Source organism: Tetrao urogallus (genome assembly GCF_951394365.1).
Source record: "Tetrao urogallus genome assembly, chromosome: 6".
In the NCBI taxonomy this organism is placed as follows: domain Eukaryota; kingdom Metazoa; phylum Chordata; class Aves; order Galliformes; family Phasianidae; genus Tetrao; species Tetrao urogallus.
Genome location: NC_136819.1, coordinates 53,373,456 through 53,399,252, shown reverse-complemented (window position 1 = coordinate 53,399,252; position 25,797 = coordinate 53,373,456). Strand labels below are relative to the sequence as shown.

Below are 25,797 nucleotides of genomic sequence, written 5' to 3'. Positions count from 1 at the left end.
TGATCCCACCAGCCTTAACTCTGCACAATTCCAGTACATTTTAAAATACATTTCTGTCATTTCAGTATATTTTTGTTAGCCTTCTTTGAATACTGGACTTTACAAAATGCTATTCCTAATAGTTCCAGAATCTTGGTTTATATGCGTCTATTTATTTATTATTTCAATCATGTTGATTTAGTGTTATTTTATTTATGTTCTCTTAATTTTTAGATCTTGATCAAAATTTTATTTTTACTATATTTAAGTTATTTTTAAACTTTAGAATGTTATCATTTATTTATTCTAGCCGACTAAGATCTGTAGAGAATTTGAGCTCTGTCAGACTAACCCCCTGGGAAAAAAAGGTGACAGTTTTAACAGCCAAATGCTTTCCAACTAACCAACCTGTAAAATGTGGGCGTGCATTTGTATACAGAAACCAGTTTGCAGAGACCTGCTTTGGACGTTTTCCTTTGGACACTGGTTTTGTAGCTGATATTGTAACTGATTCTTGCAAATTCAAGTTGGGGAATCTGTAAAGTCCTGTAAATACTGGCATAGTGTTAATTGGTACAAGGGCTTACTTTGCTGTAGAATTAGGCAAACAGATGTTTCATGGTTTCATTTCATTTATTTATTTATTTCTATCAGAGCCAGTTGTCTTGAGATGACAGGAAATAAATCAATTTCAGACTCTCACGTATATCTTATGTGAACTGTATTGTATGAGAGAAAAGATTCCCATGCAAAAACTGGGAGTTAATGGAAAAAAAGATGTTAATTTTAATGCCCAGTGGGAGCTTTTTGCCCAACAGCATCGTTAACGTTTGAGTTTCTCTAATAGCTGAATACTGGGAAAAGGAACCATAAAACAGAACTTTCCAACTTGAAACTCTAGAAAACCTTCAAAACAAATGAGTTTCTTCATTCTTTCTGCAAGAGGACTTGGGTCAGATTTTATTTCTAGGCCACAGGCTCTAGACAGTTGTTCAAGTTTCTTTTATCTCATAAAACCAGCATTCTTCGTGCTGGACTGGAAACTACTGCTTTGAAAGGAGCCCGCTGTGCTGCTCTGCATAATTGCCTGAAAGCAGACACTTCAGCTTGAAATCTGTTGCTTTTTGTGGCTTTTGTGTTGTTAATAATAATGAGGGAATGAACATTGGCTATTAAACATCTTTAAAAGAGAAAATGCACTTTTGGCAGAAGGGACGGCACAAAGGTTAGCATTTAATGGTTGGTGCACTTTCTATGATTACATTGTTACACCTGTCAATAAATACCAATACATCAGTTGCCCGACATGGAATAGTATCAAGTTTAATTAATTCTTATAGATTGAAAAGCATCATTTGATTAAATGAGGGAGTATTTCTTGAGGTTAATCTGCTTGCAGAGGTAGTCAGAGTAGGATTTGTGTCTCAAAAACAGCTCTTCTGACTGATACTCATGGCAAGAAATCTAAACCACAAGATATCTGTATATGTCTACACACATGCACGTGTGCTCAAGAAAAAAGTGGGTAAAAAAATCTCTATTTCATAGGAAGTTCAGAGTGTGATTGATAAAGAAAGTCAAAATCTTAAGGATATCATGGAGAAACTCCGGATCAGATATTCTGAAATGTACACAATAGTTCCTGCAGAAACTGAAGCACAGCTGGAGGACTGCAAGAAAACTTTACAAGACTTGGAAGACAAGGTAATTGCTTATGCGATTTTCATACATACTTCTTTGTATTCATCCAGCAAGATTGGATGAATTTTGTAACTTCAAATTTAAAATTGAAGCATTGATTATTTTTTAATTCACCTTTTTACTTCAGGTGAAAGGGTGTGCTGAAGAAAAAATTCCTAATGTTAACTGTCTTCTTTTAGAGTAAACTTCCAGTAAGCAGCTGAATATAAAATGGTGGTGGTGTTGAAAGAGAGCATGATAGAACCACTAGCAGCAAGGTCTTGGATATGATATAGATGTGATTTTCTGTCCAGTCTGGTTCTTACACTGAGCTAGTAGTCAGAGTTGGTTGGAATATAAGTTAAACTTAACTGAGAAGAGTTTTTACAGTTGAGTCAAAAGACTCCTTTGAAACCACTTTTAAAAAAATAAACTTGCATGTATGGTAAAGGATCACAGCATGGCTCTTTGTACCACTTCTTGGGACATGACAGCATTCCTTCAAAAGCAGGCAGAGTATTTGGGTAACTAAATTACAATGAGATGCTTTTTTTGCAATGTTTTCTGTATAAAGGGAATGTAAGCAGTTAACTGAAAACAAAATTAAAGGAAAGTAATGTAATATTCAAAGTTTGGGATGAAATTCTCTTGTGCTATAGTTATTGTTTTTATTCATTTCTTCTCAAAATAAAAGAAAAATTCAGTTAACTTCTTGCAGAAATAATTATGCCAATTTTGAAGACTAAATTGTAGTTAATTTGATAGAACCTGAAAGTTTAATGAAACAATATTTAAATCCAGTGACTCTTTTTGTCTGTCAGATTATTCATTTGTTTTATGTTGTATTGAATATTTAGAGACCTATTCGTTACAGTTTCTTAGCTTTAATTAGGTTTATTTTTACAGCTTTCATTTCAAATTGGAACAAGTCTTTTCAGAACTGACAACTAGATAGGAGAGAGAAGGAGAAGGAGGAATAAAACAGTGTTTATGCTTTGGGTTGATTTTTGTTTTTGGTTTGCTGTTTCAATTTCTGAGATGAAAGATTATCCCAGTGCATATGTTACATGTTGAAGTGCAAGAATTGCCCTGGAAACATTTCGGTTTTAAGTAGAGGAAAACAGTACAGAATGTATTGGAATTTTTTTAAATGCCTGAAGGAAGCCAGATGAATTCTATGGGAACTGGAGATCAGTGTAGGCACATAGCAGGAGGTACCAGTCTGTGCTAAAATGAATTAACTTGTCTTATTTTAATGGCATTCTACTTTCTTCTAAGTAAGCTAACGTAAGAATGAACATAAAATATATTTCTGATGCCATGCATTTTATGTGACAAGTACTATAAATTCAGACCACTAAGAGCTGCTGAAAAAAAATCCTGGATGAGCAGAACGTTGACAGATACAGCAAATTGTCTGAGGAACGACTGAAGTCTATTGAACAGCCTGCTTTCGTATTTCCAGCTGTGTCACATTGCTCATATGTGATTCTGTTCCATGTTTTTGCTTTGTTTTGTAGAAAGAAACTACCACTGCACACATCAGTAATTTTTCATGCTGAATATACTTCAGGGTAGTAATAATGATGAAATGTTTGGTGATTGCAGTCTGAGTTCCTTTTTCCACAGAGTTGTAGATACAAAGTATGGATTGGACTTCATAATTTGGTTTGTATAAGGACGAGTACCCAAGAGAAGGACTGTAGGTCTTTTTTCCTATATATTTATTTTAATTACTGTAGTTTTATCAACACAGTACCTTAGTATGGGTATTATATTGTTCTGACAATACCTGTCAGAATCTTAATAAACTAACAAGTAGAAAGAAATAAAAGCAAATAATTTACTAAATAAGTAACGTTCCTTATTTCTCTTCCCACAGAAGGATAAGTATTTCAGAATAAGTAGTGACAAACCTGTGTAAGTGGTAAACTAGAAATCTCATGTAACCATGCAGCATAAAGCTGTGCAATGTGACATGCTGTTGAGCTCCATAAATCCCAGGCCTGCAGCGCAGGGAATTTACCATGATTTAACAGTACTGATAGCTGACCCTAACAGCTAGCAGGTTTTAGTGAGAAGAGACATCACCTTGGGCAAGCAAGGACTTTCTCACCCCCCGCAGTTCTTCTAGTTCATGGTAACCTGGTACCTCCTTGTGTCTCTCAATTGTCTGCTTCAGCACTGACTCAATACCCGCGAACTTCTCTCTTTCAATTGGAAATTAGGCCCTTTGGTGTTTTGATTTGAACAAAAAATCCAGGGTTTTTTTGTTCAGACATTCACTACACATTGATGCTTCTCAGCGTCCTTATTTCTTAAATGGAAGAAATAATCAAGGCACTGCTGCAGATGAGAAAGGAGTCAGCTGAATTCAGGGAGTTGCAGCACCTTACTAGTTTTTGGTTCATGATTGCCAGTCATTTTAAGGAAGGAGAAAATGTTGAACAAGATGGGAACATTCAGTCTGGTCACGTTGATGCTTCTCCCAGGAAATGTAATTCCATTCTGATGTTTTCAAGTGACTCATCAAAAGGAACATAAAAAGACTTCTAGTATTTTTAGTGAGGAGGTACACAGAAACAAGTGGATCTTTGTAATCTCCACTATCATTTTCTCTTTACTGTGACAGATTAGCTATGAAAACTTGCAGAGTTCTCCTCAGTATGTGCTGAAAGGAAAAGCAGAGACTATTAACAATGGCCTTCAAGCTATTGAAAAGATGCTGGAACAGAAGACTGAAAGTGTTGCAAAAGCCAAAGAAGTTCAGAAGGTAATTTTGCCTTTTTTTTTTTTTTTTTTTTTTTTTGGTGGGCATTGAAAGATTTTTGGTTGCTTTTACAGAACCCGGTTTATCAGGAGTATAAAGCTGTCTCCATTCATTCTGTGTCTTTAATAGAAGAGGTACAAGCAAACATTTACGTGTTGAACATTTACCTTTTCTTTCTCACAGGAAAATGCATGCTTTTATAGCTGTGAATCATGCTGGCAGATGCAGTGTTCTGTTCTCATTGTATCAGTTGAAAAAGCTTTGCAATTCCACATGCTCAACATGAAGAAAAAATAACTTTCTGCCCAGCCATATATTTCATTTTTCCTTTCTTTACATGCAGCAAATCTGGGATATGCTGGATCTTTGGCATTACAAACTCAATGAGCTGGATGCAGAAGTGCATGACATAGTAGAGCAGGATTCCTGCCACGCACAGGAGTTGATGGATATCTTAATGACCCCCCTTCAGCATTACCAACAAGTCTCACAACTTGCCGAGCGCAGAACAGCCGTTTTAAACAAGGTAGAGGCAAATGTGAACTTCAGATTTTCTCAAATTTGAAAAATTTATGTTGTTTTAACAAAGAAGCCAAAGCAATAGCTTTACAACAAACAAACAAAACAAATAAACGAACAAAGACTTCACACAAAATATCATCAAAGGTTCTCAAACAGATGAAAAGCCCAGAGTAGGTGCGTTGACTTAACATAGCTAAGAATTTCTGGAGTGACAAACATTGCCTCCAGCTTCCAATCCAAAGGACCAACTCTGCATTGTGGTTGGTATGCGTTAGCATGGGCAATCCCTGCCCCTGGATCAGCAGTGTTACGATTTATGATACCAACGTGTTACCTATTTAAATAGCATTGCCACATAAATCATAGCAATGTCCCCATGAAATGTATGCCCATGGACACCAAAATTACTCTTGTTTAGAAGATGAAACTGTTCCAGAAAAATTTCAATTGTACTTCTCTATTTTACCATGCTAATCTGTCCTTGATAAAATGCATCCGGTTTGCTTCAAGTCTTGCCTATACATGTGTTTATCCTAGGCAGTGAATAGAAATGTATTTGTGCCCTTTTATAAAAACATGCCATTTACTAGGCTGCCAACAAGATGGAAGAATATGATGAACTCTTGAAGGACATGAAAGTTTGGATAGAAAACACCAACAGCTTGCTAAGAGCAGGTGTTCAGAATGACTCTGCAAAACGACTACACAAGTACACTGATGGCCTTCAGGTAAGTGTTAGTGCAGATGTCTGTTCTCATTATAACTAGTTGCTGTATAAAGACACAGTTTTGCATTCTTCAGCCTTACTGATATAAATAATTTTCCATAAGTACTTTAAGTGAAAAATGGTTACAGTTTAAGGGCATGAAATAAAGATAGGTACTTTTCGGTGTTGGATTTAATTATCTTGTGTGCTGAAATGGAGAGCATGCATCTACCAAAAATATACGACAGTGTGCTGCATGGCTAAAATCAGTTACTACTTTTCTAATAGGTACAGTTTTGTACCTGTTCTGTGTTGTGCACATGATCCCAAATAGAGTGGTATTTTGAGATCTGTGCGCTTACCAGAAACTTTGAAGTGAATCGATGTGCAAGGCAGTTCTCAGTGTGTCTTGAAGGTAATTCTGACTTCAAGAATCACGTTTGTAATGTTACAGGGCCAGGCAAATGCCAAGATGATTTCTAACAATATCATATTTAAAATAGAAGTTTTCTGTATGTCCACTCTTTGGCTTACACCAGAAGAAAAAGTTGGTGATCTGAACAAGGATTGTTCTATTAAAACTAACCAGAATTTCTTTCCTATATTACAAGAAGAGATCGACATTTCTGGATCAACATGTTACAGGTCACATAGTAACAGCGAGGAGATGGTAGTTAACAAAATTTGTGTAGTTTTCCCAACAAAAGCTTATTTTCTTTTGCATTTATGTTTTTTATGTGGTCTAGGCTGGAAAGCTTGTGGATTTAGAAACGTGCCCAAGGCTCATAATAAAGTTCAGAGATATGTTCGGTCCTTTTCTTCAGGTGGCAGAAAGCTGAGTGAATCACAGATATTGCTTACAACTTCTTCACTATTCTGTATGAAGACATTTGCTGTAATTAATAAAAAAAATCATGCAGATACCTGCAGAAGATGGGAAGAATGTTCACATCATGCACAACTGGCCAGATATTTTCTGCAGAGCTTCAGTTTATTTGCTAACTGGTGTGCAGGAAACCCTTTTCATGTGTCTGGCTGACATGTATGTACTTGGGGTCAGCCTGATGACTGCAAAGAAATTTGGGAGGAACCTTCTTTGGCATCTCATACTTTTCTGTTTTGGGGATGAGATCTCAGAGTTTAAAACCTTCCTCTACATGACTCATGATCACGTAGATTTATTTTACCTAATTGATTCCCTAGTAGTCATAGCAGAAGCCCCTCAGATTTCTGCCTGCAGGATGCAACAGTTTCATTAAGCACGAAGTGTTTTAATCTGAACTAAGCTTTTGGAAGTACATGCACTGGTCAGTGATGTACAGGAAATTAAACTGATTCATTCTGATCCAAATCGCCTCAGAGCTTTGATGTCACCAGTGATGGAGGCAAACTAATTTCTTATTTTGTCTGTAGATGGCTTTGGAAGACTCAGAACAAAAGCAAAATCTCCTGCACAGTGTTTACTTGGAGCTGGAGGAGCTAACGCCTGTCTTCGAAACAGACAGTATAATGCAGCAGCTGAATGAAGCAGAGGAGGAAGTAGCAACGTTACAGCAAGAGATAGCAGAGATTCTTCCACAGATCCAGCATGTGGCCGATGTAAGTTTGGTTGATCTGTAAGTTCTTTTTATCAGAGCATCACCAAATGTTATTAAATACAGCTTACATTGTCTGCATGTGTCTTAGTTTCAGCTGGAACAGAATTGGTTTCTTCGGAATGTCTGTGTGATACTTTGTTTTGGTTCTAGGAAAAAGGCTATGTTGATAACGCACTGATACGTATAGCTCCTGCTAAGCAGTGTTTTATAGAGCCAAGGCTCTGTGAGGTCACATCTGGGTGATGTGCCTGTTTTTGGCTTTCTCGGTGCAAGAGAGACATAGACATTCTGCAGCAAGTTCAGGAAGAGCCACAAGAGTAGTCAGGATCTGTAGCACAGTACATGGGAATAAAGGCTGAGAGAGCTGGGTCAGTTCAGACCAGAGAAGGGATGGATATAGGGGAGAGGCTGCTGTTGCCTGCTGCTATATAACTGATGACTATAAACAAGATAGTGCCATACTCTTTAGGGAGGTTGGTCAAGCACTGTCTCAGGGACTCAGAGTAAGGGTGAGATCCCCATGGCAGGAGGCTCCCACGTCTCAGCAGGATCAGGTCCCAAACAGTCCATGGAGACCTTATAAGATCCCTTCCAACACAGTTTGTTCTTTGACTCTGTCTTCATGAGAGTAGTCTGGGAGCCATACTGTATGCAGACCCATTTTCCATCTGACATAAGTCTTCATTTAGAATGCATAATTAGACCTCTTTCTTAATGGTAAATATCAACAATGAAAATTTCGTTGTCACCAGTAGTGATTTATAATGTGATTTTTCAAGGGTATTTCAGTTCCACGCTTGGGGTTTAAAATAGACTAGGTGACCATAGATTATTACTTCTTTTAGATGTTATGACAACGCATAGTTTGTGGTAGCTAGCCTTTTGGTCAGCAGCAGCTGTTAACACGTCCTGTTAACACATTCTGCATATGCTGCATTTGTTTTTCAGTGTTTCTTTTTAAGTTTTGAGTAAATGCAGAAATTCATATTGATTTTGGTTTTTTGAAGGGAGTTTCAAAACTATACTATCTACAAACATTCTTTGTTCCCAAAATCTAGGAATTGGATGCCATTGAATCTCATGTAAAAATGTTTGAGAAGGATATTATGAAAATGAAGACAATCTTATCATCAGAAGATCTGTTGGAACTTTCTCCTAAAGACCAACTTAAACATGGACAGGTCTGTGAAAACTCCTATGTACGCTTTTTCCAGCAAAAGCCTGTTTTGTGAATACGTAGTGCAATGACTAAATTTTTAGTGTATGACTTTGAAATGTCAGTATTACACATACTCCAACTCTCAGGTCAATGATAGTTATTACAAACATTATTTCAGCTACACATTTACAGTAACAAGTAGTGAAATCCAAAAGGAGCACATTGGTTGGGCAAAATACTTCAGGGGACCTGAAGTCTGTGCTGTATGTGTCTTTTAGGAGATAACTCAGGACCAGACTCGTGCTTGTCCAGGATGCTGGACATCTATTAGTTGTCAAAGGTCTTTAGATATTCTTCTGGAAAGTCTTCAGCTTTAGTTTCATCTGAAGGGAATAGAATTTACATATACCTAGACAAGTGTGCAAAATGAACTCTAAAATGAGGCTGTTGGGATATCCCTTCAAGAAGCACAGTGCTGGGCTAACCTAGAACATTTGAAACTAAAGCACAGTTGATGACAACATACCAGTAGACAGCCAAGTGTGTAACTATAGTATAAAAGTATTCCTGCTGTATTTGACTCTTTCATTTTTGGGAGTGTTAGGACCTGGTACATTCAATAAATATTATTCCACTTATCATCAAACAGTAACTAATATGAGAGTCTGCAAATCAGGCCCTATTTTCCCAGAAATAGAGGAAAAATGCAACAGATACTTTTAGAAATACAGGCTGAAGGGACTCATCGCACACCTGTTTCATGCATGCAGAGAACTCTTGCTGAGGTGAGGTCTCTTGGCCAGACAGCTTTCTTTTCTATAAAACCTGAAATAAAACAAAGCTTTATGGTATCTTCTCTATCAACTGCAGTCCACATTGTCAGCTGACTGACATGCAAAAATTGTGGTTTTTGTTTTGGGGGAGGAATAAAAAATGTTGTTATACCGCTCACAGCGTTGTTATCCAGGAAGCAGTTCTCTAATGGCTATATTATGCAGAAAACCTAAAGTGATATTTCTTCTAGAAAATAATATTCACCCACTGCCTGATTTTAAGTGGAAGCCTGGATAATATGCAGACAATAACAGAAAAATCCTGATGCAGACTGCTTGTGAATGAGAGAATAAACATCTCTGTTCCAGTTGTGGTTATTTACATGAAGTCTTTTTGTGGGGGAGTCTAACAAAACTATTAGTAAGAAAAGGGCTCAGGGCTCTTATTTATTCATTTTTCCTTCTGAAGTTCTCAGATTTTAGATTTCTTCAGGATAACAAGGAACTTTTGAGTTGCTATTGGATTCTGTTCTTCCAAAGCTGATCACAGAGCCTTCTATAGAACCATGTATTTTGTATATTATGTAGTATGTAATTGCACATATTTCTGCCATCCAGAACTGGCAAAGGTGATTGCAAAATGCATCCACTCAGAATGAAGGGTTATGAGAAGCTGTCTTTGATGGGAAACTCGGCTTCAGATGTTTGTCCTTGTTTCTGTTTCTATTCATCACCATCTCAGCTGTGTTTCTCAGCAGTGATAGGACTGTTTGTAGGACCTTCAGAAGAAGGTCAGCTTTAACACAGAGCATCTTATGGGCAGTTTGCAGTGCAGGAAAGAAAAACCTGAGTTATCTACAGTGACAGCAGAAAGATTAGGCCATTTTTTAAACTGTCTTTGTGACCAAGATTCAGTACTTTAAAATGTCATGCAATAAGATAAGTAACTACTCTGAATATGACCCTTTTATCACTGTGCAGCACTCATGTATTTATATGCAGACAAAGCAGAACTGTAAATGCAGATTGTATCTTCCTCTTTCTTTAAAGAGCATCACCATGGATTTTCATTTATTTGTTCTAAGAGTAAAAAATTTTTCCTTCTTAAATAGAAAACGCAAAAAAACCCCTACTCTTGCACATCGTGGGTGTAAATTTGATTTTTTTCACAATTCACTAAATCATTCATCATCTATCCTGTGTCCTAACAGGTTATACTTGACCATATTGGTCCTATGCAGAAGACCATTGTTCACATACAGTCCTATGAAGAAGACCTTCAGCTGCCAGGGGTGAAAAAACAACCTGTCTCAGTCTTCGTAAGAGCAAGACAACTTTTGAGAGAATTGAAAAAAATAGAAAAAATTACTAAGGAACAAAATGAACTGCTGGAGGTAATTGATTTGCATTCATTGATGTTATTTAATTTCATAAGATATCACCTCAAATGCCTTTATTTTACAGGCATGTAGTGCACCTACCATGTTCTCTGTGTAATGTTTTGGGGGATGTTCTAACTTTGTGTGTGTGTGTGTTTGTGTGTGTAATTGCACATTACAACATGACACTGTAGATAGAAAACTGAAATGAGTTTCAGTTGGTGCGTTATCTTTGCCTATTTGGTTTCCCAAGCCTACTGTAGTAAAGCAGAGTGATTTAGACCATGTAGTTTCTACTAAACATTTCAGAGCCCAGATGTACACAGTGCAGCTAAAATGTGAATCTCTGCCTTTTGTTTTCAGATTGAGAAATTAAGGCATGCAAAGAACATCGCTCTTGTCAGGCTGAATCAGCACAGATTCTTGAAGGGAAAGTCCCATCTCAGTAATTTGATCTGCTTTTACAATAAGGTCGACCACTTAGTGGACAAAGGAAAGGCTGCGGATGTAATCTTTCCAGGTTTTAGTAAGGACTTTGTTACTATTCCTCACAGAATCCTTCTGGACAAATTGTCCAGTTGTGAGGTAACAGGTGCATGCTACACTGGGTGACAAACTGGCAGAACTGCAGAGCTCAAATAATTGTTGTGACTGGGGCTCCTGGTGGCCAGTCATTAGTGGTCTTCCCCAGGGCTTACTCCTAGGACCAGTCCTCTTTAACGTTTTTATCAATGATCTGGGTGGAGGAGTTGAATGCATCCTTAGCAGGTTTGATGATAGTAAATAGGGAGGTGCTGTTGACTTCATGGAGATTTAAGAGGCTTTGCAAAGCAATCTAGATAGTTTGGAGCATTGAACGGTTTGCAACAGCATGGTAAAAGAGGTGATTCTCCCATTATACTTTGCATTGGTGTGTTCTAACCTTCAATATTGCTTGTAGTTCTGGGTCCCCAGTATAAAAGCAATGTTAAGATATTTGAAGGTATCTGGAGGAGGGCAACAAAGCTGGTAGAAGTTTTGAAAGGCACATCCAGCGAGGGGCTGTGAGGGTGCCAAGTGAAGACCTCATTGTTTTCTGCAGCTTCCTGAAGAGGGGAAGTGCAAAATGAGATGCTGTGCTCTACTCCCTGGTCTCCAGTGACAGGACGAGTGGAAGTGTCACAAAGCTGTGCCGGGGGATGCTGGGAAAAGCACCTTTATCACAAGAGTGGTCCAACATTGGAACGGGCTTCTTTGAAAGGCAATTGATGCTCCGTTCCTGTCAGTGTTAGAGATGTTTGGATAACGTTCTTGATAGTACGCTTTAACTTTTGTTTGACTGCACAGTGGCCAGCCAGTTGGACTAGATTGTCTCAGTAGGCCCCTTCCTCCTGTTCTTTTCAGTTTTAAAAGCACCAAGGGACAAACCCAAGCATGCTACAGACATGCATGCCTGGAGTTGAAAATAGACAGTGACTCTGAGATCTGTATGATCCCTAATGTCTTGGGGTTTTAGTCTTCATACCTTCTTAGGTCTGAATAATTGATATGGTAAAGCACACATATTTCAGATAAAAAGTTACCAGATTAAGTATTCAGTAATGTTTAGAATACTTTTATCCCTTGGAATCCTGGTGCGTTGCCATTACTGAGTGTTACCATGAGACTTCTAACTCCTTTATGAAGAGCGTTGGTCTATAGGTCAAGGTTTAGATTTTTTACCTTTTTGAAGCAGCTGTAATCTTTTTTTTTGCTCAGCATTTGCCTTTATTTTATAGACTTCCAAAAATTTGTAGCTGAGTAAAATTTCTTTGTGAGAAAACAGGTTGGAAAAATGAGTTCTTTGCTGCAGTGATATCCAGCTGTGCAAAAAAGACTTTCCCATTCTGTTGAGTGGGTTGAAAGTATCATTCTGTCGCCACCTAAGAGATTACAAAGGATACAGATATTAAAGGATGGCATTTTTCAGTGCTGCATTAGAAGAATAGAAGGTATTCTAATAGACAGAAGGCCACACTGGAGACAGGCTGCCTTTGCAGATACATACTTTATTTTTTTCCCTGCTTTGTGAATTAGTTTGACATTTTAGTGCTTGGATGTGGTTGCACATATTTGCTATCTATACTAGGAACTTCTGTATAATTAAGTTTCAGTTTAACACCTGAAAAAGTCTGACAGAAACAAAACCTTAGTAGATACTGCAGATGCTTCAGGGTAGGGTTTTAGGAGACTTAATGTGTGTTGCCCTTTGTGCTTCTCTTATAGCCTGTTAAGAGCCACACCTATCACTACCTAAACAGTGTCATCAGGAAGAGGAGCTGGAAGCCACAGTGTTTTACCAGTTCTCTGTGCAAAGGAGTGGCAGTATTTGCATATTTGATGATGTACTGTTGACATTTTTTTAGTACCTGCCTTCACACTCCTGGCAGCAGGGCCTATTCCACGAATAGGTCTTCTAGTTGCTAAGAAAAGCAAAATTTAAGAATGAAGTAAAGAGAGAAGCATTACTTCTTGGTACAGGTTCAGTACCACAAATAGGACATAATGTGTGTTCTTCTGAGAAAAGGATAAAATAAGATTTTCTGCTCCTTGATGGGAGATAGGGAATGGATGAGTGATCTGCAGGAAAGTGACTGCATTCATGTATTGGTCTGATAGTGGAAATTGGAGTCTAAATACAGAGTATTCTTTAGTTAGTCAAGTAAAATTGAGATACTACTGAACAGTTATGAGAATTTGAGAGTGTAGGTATGGGTAAGACTCTCTCTTTTGGAAGTACTTTTAGTTTCTTATTTAAGCTGAGTAGCAGAATAACTACTTTTCTTCCCCTTGTCTTAATGTATGTCATTAAGATTACAGACTGCAGTTAGATATCTTTCTTTCCAAATTGGCTTTTTTTTTTTTCAGTGGGAAAAACACTTTTTGCCTTTTGAAACTTGTAACTTAAAAACTAATAATGCAAAACTTTACTAACATGTGGGAGTGATTGCTATTGCGAAGAAGTGAATGAACAAAGTAACATTATTGTTCATAGATAGAGATTCTTCGCTCTGAAAGGCAGAGCCTGTGAGTGCTTTGCAGACAAGTTATCTCCTCCCAGGCTGCTCACATGCTGCTGTCAGCAAAGTAAGTTTAAGCCTGCTGTCTACAGAGTTGCATTTTCTTTGCTATCTTTTGCAGCCGCCTCAGGAAGAGTCTATTGATACTCTCTGATTCTCAGCCCACATGCTGAGGAACAAAGCTACAAAATGTTTTGCAAAGTAAATGTTTTCGCAAGATATTATTATTTGTATATGTAACAGTTTCTTAGTTACCTGAGACATTGTGATAAGCTGTGGCAGGCAAACATTAGCAATGAATGTGGGGAGACTGCAGACTTCTGCATGGAGTGCTGATTGATGAGATTTTGCTGTTACTGTCAAATGAATAAAAGTGAATTTGGCTGTTGATGACATATAATAGGCTTTCTCCATAAGTCATGCAAGAAGAGGAAGCTCACACAAGATGGAAATATTTATTTGATACAAACTATTCAAATTGTTAGAAACTGTGGTTGGCTTATCTTCTGAGCTGCAGTTTCTGCCTGGACAGCACAGTTCATTTCTGGCCGGTGCAGAGCTAGCTGGCAATAACAACCTGAACACTAATTAAAACAGGTAGGCTTTCTAACTTGATATGAAACCAGCCAACCCTGTAATTTCTCTTTATTTTCAGCTTCTCATAAATTGTGGTAAATGTGGTTAAATATGTTCCACTTTGCATTTTAAAATTCATAGTCCTTCTCTAGAGTAGGCAATGATATGCTTCCAGGCAGGACTCTGAACGTGGTGAAGATGGAGTTCTGCAGGCTTAGCAGAGCAAGCACAGCTTCTTTTACATCTAACTACAGAAGGAAAAGAGGTTTGAGCACTCTTTGGTGCAATTTGCATTACTGACCAGTTTGTTTATGTCCTAGTTAATACAAAATTATTTCAAGAGTTACTGTTTCACAGGAAGCTGTGAAGAAAACAGAAGAATGTGAGCAAGAGATTGAAAAGCTGAAACAATTCCTAAAGAATCACTTGGCTGAAAAATCACATGAATATCAGCCACGCACTCAGAAGACTTCTTGTCCAGAGGTGGGTTTCATGTCATGCCCTAAATTTATGATAACATGTAGCACTGATGAAAGTAGTGTGCTTTTGCTCCCTGCTCCAGTCAAGCAGTCAATTGAACACTGTGGTGTGGTGTGACTGTAGGTACATAAGTTGCTGTATACCAAGAGATATTATAATTAGTACTAGTTTCAAGTTGGGCATATGTTTGATGTCACTGGTTTTGATGTGCTATTTGTACCTGAATCAACTTCCAGTGAAAATTAAGTGCTGTTTTCAGCTGTTATGGTGAAACAGTATGCAGCACTGAATGCTTGCCTGCGCTCATCATCCTGCTACATGTTAACTGGGGTAGCATCTTGGGATAGTGCATAAAGAGAGCACTGTGTCCCTTTCTGATCATTGCAGTGTTACTTTTGGTGATTCTGGTTAGGGTTTGATCTTCTAGGTCCCTTTCCTCATCCTTGCTGACATGCTGTGTGTTCATCAGCTGGTGACAGGTGCTGTTTTTTGCCAGCAGTTGGGTCCTCACTGTAATGTATGAATTGCTTATTTGATGCAAAAGTAAGAAGTGTTTTAAAGACAGCACTGCAGAAGTCTGGAAATGACTAATTAAGTTTAATGAGTATTTTTATAAAGTGCCTCTGAGTTGCTCAGCTTTTTGCAGTCAGCAGCAATACAGTTAATAAACATACACTGTACTTAATAACTATAATCTCTCAGTTGTTTCCTAAATACATAGTTGCTCTGCTTTCAGGTGATTGGATGTTGGATGCTAGTACTAAGCATGACTCGTTTCCTGGCCCTTGTTTTTGTCTTTGAGCATAAGACTTTCTGTTTAATATCTCTTGTTTTAGAAGATATGTTTCACAGTTGTAGCATTTCATTGATAGATGTGGCACTGGAATTGCCCATATTATTGATGGGCTTCAAATGAGGAAGTTGTGTCAGTAAAGATTTGGCTTCTTGCCTAGTTAAGTTGGCAAAGCAGTAGCTGACATTTGTGCTATAAAGTCTGCTCCTGCTGTAAAACAAATACGAATATTATTCCTAGCAAACATTTATAAATTTATGGGAAATTGGCAAATTCTTCTTTTCCTGCCTTCACCCTCCTAGTCATGCAGCCACAGTAGCATTGTTTATGGAGGAAGCTGTAGTCGAGACAAAAACCAGCAGTCTTACTGCTTTGCTCTGTCACAGATTATTACTTGCATAGCGTTATTCAGACCATGATAGAGCAGCCTCTGGAATCAGTGTCTTTATTATTTTAAGCCTAGCATCAAAGCTTCCTCTGATGGACAGATCCCATTCTGCAGTGGGGTATTTAGCTGATTTTTAGTTTTCTAATCAAGCCATAGTACTTCAAAGAGCTTTAGCACTGCCAGTAATGAAGGGGGTGAGGTATTTTATTGCTTACCCATCTTGGTCTGTTACTGCTTCTGCTCTCTTTGCTCACCTGGAAAACAAGTGGTGAGGAAAGACCCCTAGAAAAGGGCTTTGAAGGCAGAACGCTGACTAGAGTAACAGTTATGAACAAGGAGGGAAGCTAGGCAGATTTGTTTCCCTTTTGTTAGTGCAGGGTTATCTGGGTTATTGTTTAGACCCCGCAGAACATTAAACATGTTCCTTGTACTTTCTGAAGGACCATATCTCCCAGTGTCATATTCTAAGACGTGGGATAATTCTTGTCCCTAGCTGTGTTACTGAAACCCTCCATTTTGTATTTTTTTTTTTTTGTTTGTTTGCTTCTGTTAACTCAATTTATGCAAGGAAGACTCAGCCCTGAATTACCCCTAGCTGTATTTGCCTTCATCTAGGCTACCCCAGTTGTTCTGTGTCAGGTTTCCAGAAAAGGTGGTTGAAAGTAATATCGTCTGCTTTGACTCACAGAGTAATGTAACTCAGCTACATTCCCTCTGTCCTGAGGGAAACTCATATTCCCCTGGCTACGCAAGACCTAGTTTGATTCATTTATCCAGCCTTCCACATTTCCTTCCAGACTACCAACTGCAGCCGTACAGGTGGCAAGCGCCATCCTGAACAGAATCTGCTGCTATTGTTTTGCATGTTTCAGGACATTTCCTGCACTGACAATGGGGAACTGTCCCAAAGCTATGAAAAAGGGAAGAGGGCAAATAGACCCATTCTCAGTAAGACGCAAGGTGTCAGTTGTTACTTTACCTCTTGTTTAACTAAGAAAAACGCGTACTTACAGATGTTGTTGCTCCTTAGGGAGAAATGGAAGCTATAAAAGAAGAAATCATCAAGCTGTGTCAAAGAAAGGAAGATATCCTTACCGGGATGAAGAATTCAATGTCTGAGCTTCACCAGCGCTTACAGGAAGAAGTGCCTGAACCAGGAGATGAGCCCACAGCCTCTGTATTTGCACAAACTGACTCGATAGGGGCTGATGTTTCCGATGTGCAGGTGAGTGGAGCACCGTTTTGTGATCACTTGCCCAGGAGGTGAAGAAGAAAAGTATAAAGCCCTTCTTTATCCAGAAGGAGTGGCTTTTGAGAGAGGAGCATCCCTGCAGCTGTGAAGCAAAGTTACTTCTCTCCTTTTAACTGGTCCGAGGAAGACTGGGTATGATACCTGGCTAGGAGAAGGCAGGAAGGAGGTGTGCCTCAGGTTATTTTTTTTGCATGAGCTGTTTTAACATGGAGTTTACACTAAGTGATCAGCAGCAAAATGTTAAATGCACGTATTTACTGATAATGATCAGTCGTTGAGGATTTTTCAGTAAATTCAGCAAAATAAAATTTGTCCCAATTACATCTGTAATGTTGAAACACTACAAAATATTGAAAACTCCCAGTTTTTAGAGGTGTTTAGGAGCTGCAGCTGTTATTAATTAATAACTTATTGCTTTACTTAATTACTTATAAATTACTTTAATGTCTGGTGTCAAATGCTTGGTGCTTGTCCAAAAGTGGTCCCCACGTGGTAATTTTCTTTTAGTGTACAGGCAAAAGGGCAGAGGCTTTTACTGCTTAACGTGAGTAATTGAACTGTCTCTTTTGTGTATTTTGTAGCTGAAGAAGAGAGGACTGATGTCCCTTCTGCCCTGTTTAGATGAAGAGTCAGAAGATGCTTTTCACAGCAAGGTAAGTTCAGTATATGTCTTACATATACAGATATATATGTGAGATAAACTGGTTTGTTACAGATTATAAAAAAGTGTAGATATGAAATAATTTAGAGTGAAATGAAGCCAAGTTTGTTACACCAAGAAAAAGTACGAAGAAACTGAGCTTGAATCAATGTCAGTATTACACAGTAACTCATTCTGTGATGTGTGGTCCTGCTTTTGATGGAATTACTTATACAGTAACATCTTTATGCATGTGTTAGTAGCAAACATGAGCCTAAAAAACAAGGTTTTGAAAGTGGATTTTCTTTCAGACAAAATCAGATAGCCTCTGGAGAAATGCAGGTTAGATGGTAGCCTGGCTACCCACTCTTTTTTGGCGCAGTTTTCTTTACATACTGGACTTGGGGGTTATTTTGTTTTTAGCAGACAGGAAAAGAGAGAGAGTGATTTGGTGTAAGTTTTGTGGTTTTTTGTTGTTTATTTGTTCGGGGATAGCATGAAAAAGCAGAGGATACTCTTGAGGTCTCTGGAGTGTCATCCAGCTATTGTTCATCTGGCAGAGCCATTAAGCAAGGGAGGAGGTGAGATTTGGGAAACATAAGGTAGATAAACAAGGCAGAAAGAGCTAAGTGTTAGTAAAGGTTTGCAGTAATTTACATTGCCTGAAGGGATGCTTGAGCTTCGTGTTCACAAGCTAATGCTGAGTTGATGTTACTTTCAAAGGGAAGTACAGTCATGGAGATAGATGTGAGCTTCTGGCCCTCATTAAAATACAAGGAAAAGTGTAAGGAGGACAGTGCAACCTCTTGGTCTTCTGGAACCTTGTCAGATGGTGGTGCACAGGTAATGAACTCAGATTTATTTCAACAGGGCAGGAACTCATCTTTGTGGAAAGTGTTTGCAGAAGTCGTAGGTAATGCTGAAGGCTTTGAAGTAAGAGAACCATAGAAATGCAGGGCAGTAGCATTATTAAGTTGCTCTGTCTTCCACATCACTCTGAATTTTTTCATTTTAAGTGTTCTTTCCTGTTCTACAAGCCCGAAGACAGAAAGGTGCATTTGTTAGGAGTGATTCATTTCATTAACTCCTGGGGAGGCAATAAAATGTACAGTTTGTTAGGAGATTATCTGTGGAAGAGATTCACTTTGTCAACAAGATGATCAACATCTGATATTCCTGACCAGCTACAGTTTTGGTGGTGTTTTGCTATGTTCTTCACAGTGTCTTGACATTATCTGATGTGTTAGCTACAGTTGCTGCTTCCATGTATCTATGTTAAAAGCATAAGAGAACTTATCTCCATGAATGTGCTTGGTCCAGGACTGCTATGCATTGGAGAGCTGCTACTTTTTGAGGTCTCTCGAGTACAGCAAGGCAATAATGATCTAAATATTTCCACGGTTTTCTCTTTCTCTACAGGATGCTGCTGAGATAGTACGATCATGCAATAAAGACAATGAGGAATCATCTTTGCAAACTCCACAGAGGACAGAAAGCCCTGGCACAGGTCATGAAAGTCAGACTGTGGTGAGTTTGCAAATCTGAAGTAGGCTGAACGAGGTGACCTTCTGTATAACCCAGCTACTGGTACTGATAATGGTACTGGAGTTTGTGGAAAGATTAATGATATGGTAGGATACCTACAACCCTTAATGGGCTTCTTCAGATTGCTCCTTTGAGTGAAAAAGGTTATGTTCTGATCTCCTTGAAAATTAAGTTTTCTAGGAAACAAGATGGAGTATTGTCAGGAAAAAAGATGCTGGCATTCATAAAGGTGTGAATGGGAGGATTAAGGTGATAAAATCTGCATCAGTTATTGGATTTTGAAGTGGCAGTTAAAGGAGAAATGAATAAGAATAACCCTCCAATATTTTGCTGCTTTGTGGAAAACATGTGCTAGCTTATAGAAGAACGGGCAACAGCCTATAGGTTACATGCAGAAGAGCGTATGGAATAGTCTTGAATAGTCCACCAAGGCCAGGAGCAAAAGACTGGTAGCAGAGCAGCCTCAGCTCTAGCTCTTAAATTCTAGCAGCGTGGAAGAAGCTAGAATCCATCATTGCCTGAGGCAGGAGCACGTTCTCAAGTCACTTTGTCTCTCAGTGCTCCTTGACTCCTTATATCATGCATGACTTTCAATATATATAGTTCAATAATGAAAAAAAAGGCGTCGGGAGAATTTGACGTGCCCTTTTTTAGTTTCTCATTCCTGTGCAGGAAAATAATACATAGCTAAATGTTAGAACTTAGCAGCTTTTAATTGCATACTAATATTATAAACAATAGCATTCTGCCTTGTATGAATGAGTGTATCATACATGGCCTGTCTGTACACGTGATCTCTGTGTCCTTTTTCTTTGCTACTCTGCAACACTGTTGGCTTCTGCTCGTACAGGATGTTTGTGAGCTCCTTTTGCAAGCAAAGGAGATGAAGTCACTCCAGTCCCCAAGCACAGAAAGTTGTTCAGCTGAGCTCTCGCTGATTCTCTGTGTTGTACTGAGCTGAGATACTTACTGCATTGAGTAAATCTCAGTTGAGAGTAATTGACATTTAGACCCTTTTATAAGAGAGACTTCATCTCCAGGTCAGGCACCTAGCAAGATAACATATACTGGTACTTCTGTGTGCCACTGTGTTTGTCAGCCGCCTGTCCTCAGGGGCACCCACAACCTGTTGAACCCAGTTATAGAAAAGCTCAGCAGAGCAGTGTTCAGAGGCAGACACAAGGCTATAAACCACAGTCCACCTCTGCTCCTGCAGAGAAGGCTGTCCTTCCTCAATTCACGCCAGACAGCAAAAAAGCCTGCAATATTGCAAAATCTTTTCCATTTCAGAATTTTACTGCTCTGTCCATTTCCACGTGCTATATAACTCCTATTAGGAACTTTTTTTTTTTTTTTCCTTCTGCTAGGTGATTTACTTGAAAGATCAGTTGCTATTTGGAGACAGGAAGGCATTTATTTTTAAAAATGCTGTATTCATTTTTTTCCCTCAGAGATGTGTTGAAGTCTAGAGATCTGTGGCATTGATTATATTCATGTTCTCCATTCAGAACTTAAGTATACACTAACATTAATTTATTCCCACTATCTTGGTAGTTGTTAAATGATACGATTTCATTGCTCCTGGCATATTTTCCTTCCAAACTCAGTTCTAGCAGCCTACAATGTAACATAGAATTCAAAAACTTGTTTGAACTATTACTTGTCAGGTAAGCTTTGGTAACTGTCCACTCCATGTCCTTTATGATCTCAGTCTTAGAACACGAACTCTTAGAACACAAACTCATGATGTGTGTGTGAAGCTGAACGATGTTACACCTGCACACAAAACTGGTTTGTTTTATTCAACTGATTTGGCTGCGTATCTGAGTTTCTGTTTCTGTAAAGAAAGGGAATGAAGTTTCCTGAAGCACTGTTATTTACCTGGGGAAGGGCAGAGCATGCCATAGATAAATGCTTCTGTATGCATGTGTGTTCTGTTTAATACTTAGTTATTTTTTTGGCATTGTCAAAATACGTTTAGTTTAGTGAACCAAAATGTTTTGCAGTCCCATTGGATTAAAAAAAAATATATATATATATATATATATATATATATATATATATATATATATGTGTAAATATATATATTTTTTGCCCAAACTGGCAAAATATAATTAAGTGATGAACAAGGACAAACTGGCTGAGAACTAAAGCCAAAAATTTCAAGTGGAAGTTGAAGTAAACTGGTACTTTTATATCTTCAGTTGCATGTACATCAACATACTTCCCTGTTTCGGAATATGTACATTCAGACTATTTCCTATGTTTAATGACACTGCTGCAAGGTATCTGAGAGGGAAATCAGAAGAGTAATGATCAAAGTAAGACACTGATACCTGAACCAATGCATATTGGCACTCTGGTTTTAGCACAAGGCTAATGCACTGTGACTGGCCATCTCAGTGTGTGTGAGTGCTCTGGAGCCGTGGGAGCGGTACAGGTGGTTTTCAGCAGAGGCGTTGTGCTTCATTTACTTATTAACTTCCTTTATTTGCATGTGCGTGGATATATACAGAGCTGTGCAGGCTTCTAAGCAACTGCTGGTATCTCCAAGCACTTTAGACTTCTCCTTATTACGGAAGTATGCAGTACTGCTTCTTAAAGCAAAGCAAGCGAGAGAAAAGAATTACACAAGATAGACTTAAAAATACACATTATTTTTCTGTGTGATGTAGAGCCTGAATAAAACTCATTTGGCTGTTGGAACCAAATGCTTAGAAGGAACTTCTAAATGATGCACAACAGCTTGCTTTACAGTTTTAAACTGCATGGCTCTTCCATCCAACTCCCACAGCAAAACATCTCTCCTCAGGGGAGAACTGGTTAATGGTGAGTCATCGTGCTTCCTGTGGCTCAGGTATACCTGTGCAGATGCAAATTGTGTCTGGAAACCTGTTGCACCAGATCCTAGATCGCCTGCCTGCAGAATTTCCCTTCCTTTTTCTTTTATCTTTAATTATTATATATTTTTTAAGAACTCTAAAGTCGGTGACAGAGTTGTTTTGGAGCCCTGTGAATGTGAAAGTTAAACATTTCTCACTGGTAAGGAGTGGGGAAAGAAAGGAGAAGAGAGAAAGAAAGGAAAAAGAAAGCAATAGGAAGATAACTGTGGGGTTTTTTTTCATGTGCTTTGCTTCAGAGTGTCACGCCGCCTCCTGTCCCCAACGCCACCCAGGGCTCTCGAGGGAAAGAGGGAGACGCGGAGGAAGCAGTGGATGGTGGTAGGCCTGAGCCAGAAACAATCCTCCAGGCGTGCAAGGCCCAGGTTGCTGAGCTGGAACAATGGCTAGACAAAACTAAGGTGTCCCTGGGCTCAGACCCCCAGACCCCCAAAATGCAGCAGATGGTGGAACTGCAGCTTGGTGATTTCCAGGTAAGAGGGAGCAGCCTGTGTGCTGCTGGCCATCCATGAGCGATCCTTCCCGGGGGTTTGTGAACGCAGGAAAGCTAGTTACTGCTTCTCCTCTCCCTGCTTATTCAGCTTCATTGCCCTGGCAGACAGCCGGAAGCTGGGCTTCGGTTTCAGGTGCAGCTTTCCTAGGGCTCAGTTAATAGCTGTTTTTAGGGTGGTACACAGTGGGGCTGTTATACACCTGGAGGATTTAGTTTGAGGTCTGAATGTTTCTACAGCTTTTCTTTTTCTTTAGTTTATTTTTGAAAATATGGCTCAGCAAAGTCTGCATCCTCTCTTTAAGGGCAGCTTTCTGTTGGTCTCCGTCGTGATAATTCAGCAAGAATAAAGAATTTTTTTGTTTTGTTTGGATATTTTCACTTTTTTTTTTTTTTTTTTTTTTTTTTTTTTTTTTTTTTTTTTTTAGTGTGATTAAAAGACCAGTGTAAAATTTGCTCCTAAGCTGTAAGTTCTTTTGCACTTCAGGACCCCACAGCTGCCAGTGAAGGGGGAAAGACAGATATTCATCCACTTGAGTAGCCTGTATTTGGTTGTACTGCTGTAGGTCTAGGATCTTCCATTTGGAAATGGATGGAAGACAACAGAGCTGACGTAAAGTACTGGGCTGGGTGGTAGTCCTGGCACAGCTTCCTTTCTCTGGCACACAGATTAAAAGAAAATGTGCAGGCATGCAGCTTTGGAGTTCCCCACGGTGCCAGGCCGATATCCTCATCTGCTTGACTGATGAACTCTGGGAATACATTTATGTAGCTGGCTGTATCTCAATCCCATTCAGGCTTTGTGTCAGTGTCGGCTTTGATAGGGCAGTCACAAGCAATAAAATCAAGCAGACTTCAGGCAACGCTCGGCCCTGTTGAGTTCCTGCCAGCTTTTAGCAGTCTGGCTCAATGTTAATACATGAACTTGACAGGACAGAGGAGCAGAAAAGTATTTTTCTATCCTAATCAAGATCTATGCAGAAAAATATCCAAAGCACAAAACAGGAGTGGTCTCTGGATAGATAGATAGATATGATGTAGAACAATTAATTTATTGCAGTTGATTACTTTGCAGTTGAGCTGTGGTTTCTGTCTCCACATTTAACTTTATAAACATGAGTTTGAAGTAATGCAGAGATGTAATTCGATTCAGAACAATGTGAATCAGCAACCAAATCCCAGCAGTTTCCAGTGGCCTGGCTAATGCGTGGTACCAGTACTGTGTTTTGGTAATTTAGGTTGGATGATTGTATGTTAGGAAGGATTCTTTGCAGATGGGAGGGGCTGCTCAGGGAGGTGGACTGCTGTCCTCAGCTCCACTTGGCCTTAGGATACACATGTCCCTCTATCACTATTGAAAGCCCAGGGGCATTTCAGATAAAATAGTTTCAGAGGTAGTTGTCACCTTAAACTGAGCTATAAGGTTGTAAATTTATTCGGCTGAGACAGACTTTACCTTTTGCTGATTCTGTTGTGAAGCCAGTAGCTCCTTAGGCATAACTCCTTAACTCATCACAGCAAGATTTGTGTGAGGTTTACCAGTCAACACCAATGATCTGTCTCTATTTGGTGCCCAAAACTTATTTTAGAACTGATGACCTCCTTTTGAAGGCTGCCCTCTGTACACTGATGACATTGTATTGTAACATGAGCAGAAATTCTGCCATGCTTCTGGTTGATGAGATTAGAAGGAGTGAAAACTGGCCTTACAGTGAGCATCAGGTCAAGGATTTCTTCCTCACTTACCACAGTTTTGCAGTTTTAGTAGTGCCTCGGCCTCACGGTGAGGTCTGTTTAGCTCATACATCCATGGAACTTGACCCTTCCCAAGGGTGATGTAGTCAGTCTGTGCTCTGCCTTCTTCTCTGATGTGGTGTGTTGTCTTCTTAGTTATTCCAAATGAAGTCTATTGGTAATTTCTGCTTCTCTTTCTCGTTACTTAATGTCTGAGTTACACAACTTCCCACACAGAACGTGTTCTGAAACAGTTTTGTCTTTAGCACTGTATTAAATGCACTTTATTGTTCATAGCAAAAAGAGGCTATTATAGAGAAAATCCAGGGAGCGTGAAGCTATTGCTAATTTTTCTTCTTTCTGTTCATTTTAGATAGGGTTAAGTGTAAGCACTGTCTTAAGAATGTTATCAGGAAAGGAATATTGTACTTCTAAGAATGAATAATTGACTCCTGTCACTTCTAGGTGATGTTATCAGAGATTGAACAAAAGGTTCTTAGTTTACTGGAAGATGGTGGAAACAGTGCAGGCCACCAACAGGAGGCAGAGGAGCTTTCCTTGAAGCTGAAGGAAGCAAAGTGTAATTTGGAAAAAGTCCAGATGATGCTTCAGGATAAATACAGTGAAGAGCAGGTAAAGCATATGAATTCTGTGCTGAGGAAAAGTGAGAGTTCTGTAGTAGCACAAGAACAGTTAGAGCTTACCATGTGAAACAAGGAAAGGAGAAGAGTCAATCGGAAATGTCAGACTTGTTATTTTTCCAGTTTGCACTGCGGTATGATGATTTTTCATTTGCAGTAAGTAGTGGGACTTCCAATGAGTCTTTGAGCTACATCTTTTCAGCTTGAAGTGCTCAGTGGCAGTAGCTGAGATTTTGTGAGGAATGCAGGAAAAGGATAAAAATGTTTGATGATGTATTTTGTTTGCTTTCTTTCAAAATACCATCATGTTTGTGATAGTATCACAGCAGACAGGCCTTAAAGCAGTAACTTTCTTCAAAGAACACCTAAGTGGCATGAGCAGTGACTCAGCTTTCCAGTACCACAGCCCCCCAGGTAGACCTGAACAGAAACTGGACAGAAGTGTTCGCATGAGTACCAGCTGCTTTTGCACTGCTGATTTTGTTTACAAGTGTTCCAAAACAGCTTTGCTTTTGCTATTTCCCCAAACTGCACATAGAGATTCTGGCCTCTTGTCAAGTCTGGAAGCCTTCCCACAATGGGTCTCTCTTTACAGATTCCCAGCAGGGAGAGGAGTGACCCAGAGTCCCTCAAGATGTTGCACTCCAATGGCTCTAGCATGCCCCAGCTTGGCCTCACTGAACAGCCTTTCCTCCAGCAAAATGGTTTTCAGCACCCACAGGTAATTCTTCTGCCTGTTCTATGTCCACAGAGC

At 39.1% G+C, this 25,797-nt stretch overlaps 1 protein-coding gene across 1 annotated transcript in view; it reads left to right on the top strand.

The window, feature by feature from the left end:
• The window catches only part of SYNE2 (spectrin repeat containing nuclear envelope protein 2), a gene marked incomplete at its 5' end in the record, with an annotated part of 154,318 nt that overhangs the window by 63,689 nt on the left and 64,832 nt on the right, over window positions 1-25,797 (top strand). Inside the window, 15 exons of the mRNA XM_079537488.1 lie at window positions 1,528-1,683; window positions 4,292-4,432; window positions 4,773-4,955; window positions 5,542-5,679; window positions 7,071-7,256; window positions 8,314-8,436; window positions 10,399-10,581; window positions 14,538-14,663; window positions 16,872-17,066; window positions 17,675-17,746; window positions 18,457-18,576; window positions 19,153-19,260; window positions 22,418-22,651; window positions 24,868-25,035; window positions 25,639-25,764. Of these exons, the coding sequence (XP_079393614.1) occupies window positions 1,528-1,683; window positions 4,292-4,432; window positions 4,773-4,955; window positions 5,542-5,679; window positions 7,071-7,256; window positions 8,314-8,436; window positions 10,399-10,581; window positions 14,538-14,663; window positions 16,872-17,066; window positions 17,675-17,746; window positions 18,457-18,576; window positions 19,153-19,260; window positions 22,418-22,651; window positions 24,868-25,035; window positions 25,639-25,764 (2,259 nt within the window). The remainder of the gene's footprint in view (window positions 1-1,527; window positions 1,684-4,291; window positions 4,433-4,772; window positions 4,956-5,541; window positions 5,680-7,070; window positions 7,257-8,313; window positions 8,437-10,398; window positions 10,582-14,537; window positions 14,664-16,871; window positions 17,067-17,674; window positions 17,747-18,456; window positions 18,577-19,152; window positions 19,261-22,417; window positions 22,652-24,867; window positions 25,036-25,638; window positions 25,765-25,797) is intronic.